General features: G+C 37.7%; 1 protein-coding gene and 1 pseudogene across 1 annotated transcript; one reads left to right on the plus strand and one right to left on the minus strand.

Annotated features, from left to right (window-relative positions):
* The first annotated feature begins 1,038 nt into the window (after positions 1-1,038).
* On the plus strand, positions 1,039-1,464 carry LOC147821450 (olfactory receptor 7G2-like). The gene has a single exon (XM_087199954.1). The coding sequence runs from the start codon at positions 1,039-1,041 to the stop codon at positions 1,462-1,464; it is 426 nt and encodes a 141-aa protein (XP_087056080.1).
* A 340-nt stretch (positions 1,465-1,804) lies between these two features.
* On the minus strand, positions 1,805-5,790 carry LOC101724221 (phosphatidylinositol 3,4,5-trisphosphate 3-phosphatase and dual-specificity protein phosphatase PTEN pseudogene; annotated as a pseudogene).
* Between the last annotated feature and the right edge of the window lie 360 nt (positions 5,791-6,150).

The raw sequence follows: 6,150 nt of genomic DNA on the forward strand, positions 1-6,150 counted from the left end.
TATGGGCTTGAATTTGAAAGAAACCTTTTCTAATTATTGTTCAAGTCTACCTGGATGGATTTCTCCCTCCCTCCATGCTTAATTGTAGAAGTGGTGGAAGTGGCCATACCTGGAAAGAAAGGGAAACAAAAATCTGTGTTTATGATGAAAACTATACTCAAAATTTCAAAGACCTATGTGATCATTTAGCAATACTGACTTTGTGCTGCTCACAGACATTGGCAGAAATTGGTCATGAGAATCAACCCAGCAGCCAGACAACATAAGTTCTGACTCAGTGTTTGCCAAACATGAACAGTGTACATTACATGTCCTTGTGAATTCATTTCCTGGATCAGAGAGCATCAACTATCTTGACAGTAATTTGACAAGCCCTTCAGATGCCAACACCACAGACTATGACTTGAGAAGACATATTCGATAAGTTTATTCTCATCTTTATTTTCACTGAAAACATGAACAAATTCTCATGGAAATTGGATGCCTTATTTCATATAGTCTCAGTGCTTACACAATGTGTGAAAAAGTGTTGGTTTCCAATAAAGAGTATCAAAGTTAGAGGAGGAGAAGAGAGAAGAGGAATGGAAGGGATCAGTGACAAAAATATCTGAATAGCCTTTTGGTTCCATAGTATACACAAGAAGATAATTTTTTGGGAAAAACCCTGGTTCTCAATCTTTAGATATATGAAATCTACTTGAATCATGGGTCCTCATTTCCATATCTTGTCATTAGTGAGACTGAAACAGTACCAAGGATTTTCCTTTCTAACAAGTCACCATGTCATACTCCTGCTGCTTGTCTAAAATCAAGTCATTTTATTTTACTTTTCACACCATCTTTTCTATGAGATTAATCATTTACTTAAAACTCACTAACCAAACAGCTGTTTTAGAATTCCATCCTTTGAAACTGACATATGACCCAGAGATTCATATCCTCATCTTCAGCCTGTTTCTGTCCATGTACCTGGTCACCATCTTGAGAAGCCTGCTCATCATCCTGACCATCAGCTCTGACTCCCACTTCCACACCCCCATGTACTTCTTCCTCTCCAGCCTTTCCTTCACCAGTATCTCTGTAAGCACATCCATGCTTCCAAAGATGCTGGTGAGCATCCAAGCACAGGGTCAGAGGATCACCTACACAGGCTACCTCTCCCAGGCCTTCTTTGCTCTGCTTTGCAGTGGCTTGAAAAATTGTCTCCTTACAGTGTTGGCCTATGACTGCTATGTGACCATTTGTCACCATCTGAGGTACACAGTCATCATGCACCCCCACCTCTGTGTCCTGCTGGTTCTACTCTCCCTGCTCATTAGCACTGTGAATGCCCTGCTCCACACTCTGGTGGTACTGCAGCTATCCTTCTGTGCAGACCTGGAGATACCATACTTCTTCTGTAAACTTGCTCAGGTCATCAAGCTGGCCTATTCTGATACCTTTATCAACAACCTGATGGTATAGTTAGTGGGTATCACATTTTTTGGTGTACTTCTTTTGGGGATTATTTTCTCTTGTATTCAAATTTTCTCCTCTATTCTGAAGATATCATCAGTGGGGGTAAGGTATAAAGCTTTTTCCCTCTGTGGGTCTCATCTCTCAGTGGTGTCCTTGTTCTATGGGACGGGTTTGGAGTCTATATGAATTCTGCAGCTACTGACTCCTCCATTAAGAATGTAGTGGCTTCAATTATGTACATTGTGATCCCTCCAATGCTGCACCCTCTTATCTACAGTTTGAGGAAAAAGGAAAGGAAGAGTGCCTTGAGGAGTCACATTGTTGTAATATCTTATGTGTGATTTTGTCATTGGCCTGGAGCTTTGGATTATAGAATAAGTTTAAATTACAATAATATCAAGGAGCCAAAATGCCTGAATCTATGATGTTTGAGTACTTTGCAATGTGGATTTCAACCCTGATTTTGCTGTTTATTCAGAGGTGTGATGTTTGAGAAATGATTTCAATCTCTAAACCCCATCTTGTTGCTTTGACTTTGTGGAAGTAGCAACGGAGTTAGGCATTCAGTTTTAGCAATTCTGTATGGCTGAGCCTCAGAGGGAATGTTGGAAAAGGTGGACAAGGCAGAGAAAGATTTAATCAAGGTGGTGTTTATATCTGGGGCTAGCTTCCATGTTTGATCTTCATGGCTAGATTCACATGGGATGCACCACCATGTACACTTACTATGAGGCAAATTCAATCATTTCATACTTCATGAAGAAATTACTGAGACTTGTCATGAGAAATCAGTCAGTCTTCTGTAAGGGTCATATTACCATTTACTCTACTCAGTTTCATTAATTATAAAATTATCACAATTATATTACCTCAGCGATTTGAGACAGTCTTGTGATATTTAAAATTTTGAACTTCATCAGTAATAAATGCCTTCATTTCTCATAAAAAGGAGCCCTATAGCTACGATGCTTAGACTATAAGGAGGGCTGTTGTTCATTATAAGGACTTTAGAAATTGGGAATGTATAGCTTCAAGGATTAGGACTTTATTTAGAGGTGCTTCTTCCAAGGATGATTCTCAGGTTTTATATGTAGAGGAGGCCAGAAACTGAAGCTAGGTGTTCTTCTCTCAATGCATTGATGATAGACCTCTCTATGGAGTCACTCAAATATATTTCTGACTGGAGTTATGTGGTGTCTGTCCAAATAATACTTCCCTATCCTGATCCCCTTGCATGGTAACTATGAATTTATAACACTAGTAGGGGAATGGCTCTTTTGTACAACAGAGGTCTTTGCAGAGAAAGTACATGTGCCAGTTTATTGACTCTAAGTATATTTTGACAGTCTTTGAAGGTATACAGAAGTAGAGATAGACACTGGATTAATGCAACCAAGTGTTGATGACTTTTGTTTACGTATTTGTCCCCAAAACTAATTTTCTATTAATCTAATGGCTTTTGATCACCCTTTTAAAATGCTCAGATAACTCATAGCATTAGTTTGCTTTTTGTGACCTCGATAAATTTAAGGTGATGAGTGATTTCTATATTTTGTTATTTTCCTCATTAAGCATCTGGTATTAAAACATGTCATCTGGTTTAGCAACAATACATTAAGTTACATGGTTCTCCTTTTTAATGTGATGTATAGTGACAAAAATGAGTCATTCTAATATTGATGAATTTTAGGTAGTTTTTTCTGACATTGTGAATAAACAGACTGAATGTTCTCTCGCATGTCTCCTTATGAAAATGAAAGATAGCTTTATTCTTGGGGTGACATTATTAGTTTTAAGACTATAAATTTTCTTTTTTTGTGTAATCCTCAAAAGCCTTTTCTAAACAGTTGAACTAACTGAACTTCCCACTTGGTGGTTTGGAATTTCTACATCATCAAAAAACATTTTTACCTAACTTAACATCCAGCAAGTTTAGTGTTTCTGTTTTAATGTTTAGATCTTTAACCCACTTTGATCTTAGTTTACTGCATGATGATAGATATGGGTCTAGTTTTAAACTTTGACAAGTTGAAATCAAGTTTTTCCAACACCATATATTAAATAGGTTATCTTTCCTCCAATGAGGGTCATTGGCTCCTTTGTCAAAGATGAGATGGCTGAGTATGGCTGGAGTTGTTTCTGCATCTTCTAATCTATTCCACTGATTGTCAGGTCAGTTTTGTTGCCAGTACCATGCTGTTTTTATCACAGTAGCATCATAGTATAATTTTAAGTTGTGGATTATTATACCCCCTGCCATGTTTCTGTTGCTTAGAATTGCTTTGGCTATTCTAGGTCTCTTCTGGTTCCAAAAGAATTTTTGGATGATTTTCTCTAGTGTTATGAAGTATATATTTAGAATTTCAATTGGCATTAGGTGCCATTTGACCCAGCTATTCCCCTGCTGGTTATCTTCTGAAAAGAATTAAAAGACTCATACAGTGATATATGTGCACCCATGTTTATAGCGGCACAGTTCATAATAGCTAAAGCTTGGAAACAGCCCAAGTGCTCATCAACTGGAAACTGGATAAAGATGTGTTTTATTTTTTATAAAATGGAGTACTACTAAGCCATAAAGAATGAAAAACTAGAGTCAATTATAGCTAAATGGATACATAATGAGGCCATACACTTAAGTGAAAAAAATAGGACACATGTGTAAATACTGAATAGTTTCTCTAGTGTGAGAAACTGAAAGTGTAAATAAGGATTGAAACAAATAATTGATAATTTGAAATAGGAAGAAAAGGTCAAAAAGGGTAGGGGATGTGGGAGGGGAATGGGAAAGGAAAGAAGGGAAAGGAAAAATTATGAGAAAAGAAAAAAATTGGAAACAGTCTATGTAAATAGGGAAGGGTGGAGTGGGGGAAGGGTACAGAGGTAATGGGGAAAAATAACAACCAAGATACATCATGTACAGGTACAAGCACCCAATGATAGATGTAAATGTATTGTATACCTAAAATGTACCATTAAAAGAATTTAAGCAAAAAAATATAGAAAACATTTTTAGTTACCCTGATAATCTGTAAAATATTGCTTGATTACTTTATATTTGTCTTTCTTTTCAATAGGCCATATATTTATTTTCATTGTCAAGATCATTCTTTTTTAAAATAAGACCTTGAGATTCTTTATCATTATCTGTGTGCTCTGTACTGAAAATACCATAAATTTTTGAAGCATATGGACTTTCATTTTCTTTTTCTGAGGCTTCTTCTGGTCTAGGTATGAAAAAAATATGTACCCCAAAGTGGAATATTTTGTTCCTTTTTTAATCACCTTTTTTCTGTTTGTGGAGGGAAGCAATTTTGATTTCACTATACACAGGCAATGGCTGAGGGAACTCGAATTACATAAATTTACCTTTCTGCCTTGTGGCCCTGAACTGGAGAGCCATATCTTCACCTTCAGCTGGCAGATCATAAACAGCACTGCAAGTTCCCCCACTGAATATTGCAACAGTTTCATGTATCAGCTTGTGAAACAACAGTGCCACAGGTGTATAATCCAGATGATTCTTTTACAGGTAGCTCTAATAACATTCAGTGTCTCTGAATGGGACTATTTTCTGCTTTTTTTGTCTTCTGGTTTTGACTTCCCCATAGAAATCTAGGGACTGTTACGCCTTTAAAAATTTGCCTTGGTGTAATAAATATGCACAAACCATTTCACCAATATCACCCTTTCCAGCTTCACAGTGAATTGCCTCAAGATAATTGTCATCTTCCCTTAGCCAATGTTCAAGATCTTCACAAAAGCATACTAAATTCTAGTTGTGGTAAGAGAGGCTATTTAAATGGAAAATCTGCAACTGCAGAAAATTTGAGGTGTTATGTGTTTCAGCACATACACTATATAGCTTGTAAAGACACTATATATCTTGTAATGCTTTTTTGCTTGATGTTATTCCAATGTATACCTTCAAGTCTCTCTGCAGGAAATGCCATAACAATAATATTTGGATAAATATAGATCAAGCCTAAATTGAATCTATTCTCTTGATATCTCCCTTTGTTTCTGCTAATAATCTCTTTGATGCTTGCTGCCATGTCTGTGTGGCTGAAGCAAAAGAAGAGAGATGGCAGAAGATGCTGGTGGTGGGTATTCTTCTTCAGGATGGAAATGGCTCTGGACTTGCTGGTTGTTGATGCCCCTCTCTGTGGCAGCTTGGCTCTGGACCACAGCTGCATAGAGGCTGCTGCCGTAGCTGCTTGATGACCGCAATGATTTGGGCTGTTTCTCCTGGGCCACCACTGACCTGGCAGTGGAAGTAGCTGTGGCTGCAGAAGAATGTGTGAAGACAGTGCTTGCAACAGCTGCCCCCATCGCTGCCTCCGGAACCCAGCCATCGAGTGTGCTGTGGCAGAGAGGAGAGGTTTAAAACCAGCCCCAAATTGCCAATGAATACATAAAAAAATAAATACAGTATCTTAGGCCATTAGAAAATGCAAATCAAAACAATACTGGGAATCCATCCTATTTCAGAAGTCATGGCCATCATCAAGAACTAAAAAAGCAACAAATGCTGGTGTGTTGTGGGGAAAAGAACCCTTCTCCATCATCGGTGGGAGCATCAACTAGAACAACCAATATGGAAATTAGTACTGAGAATTCTCAAAACACTAAAACTAGAAATTGTACTTGACTCAGCTCTTGCACTTCTAGGTATCTTCCTAAAGAGTTAAG

This window comes from Heterocephalus glaber, unplaced genomic scaffold, assembly GCF_053883595.1.
Source record: "Heterocephalus glaber isolate CG9 unplaced genomic scaffold, H.glaber_assembly_v1.0 deba00001733, whole genome shotgun sequence".
Lineage (NCBI taxonomy): Eukaryota > Metazoa > Chordata > Mammalia > Rodentia > Bathyergidae > Heterocephalus > Heterocephalus glaber.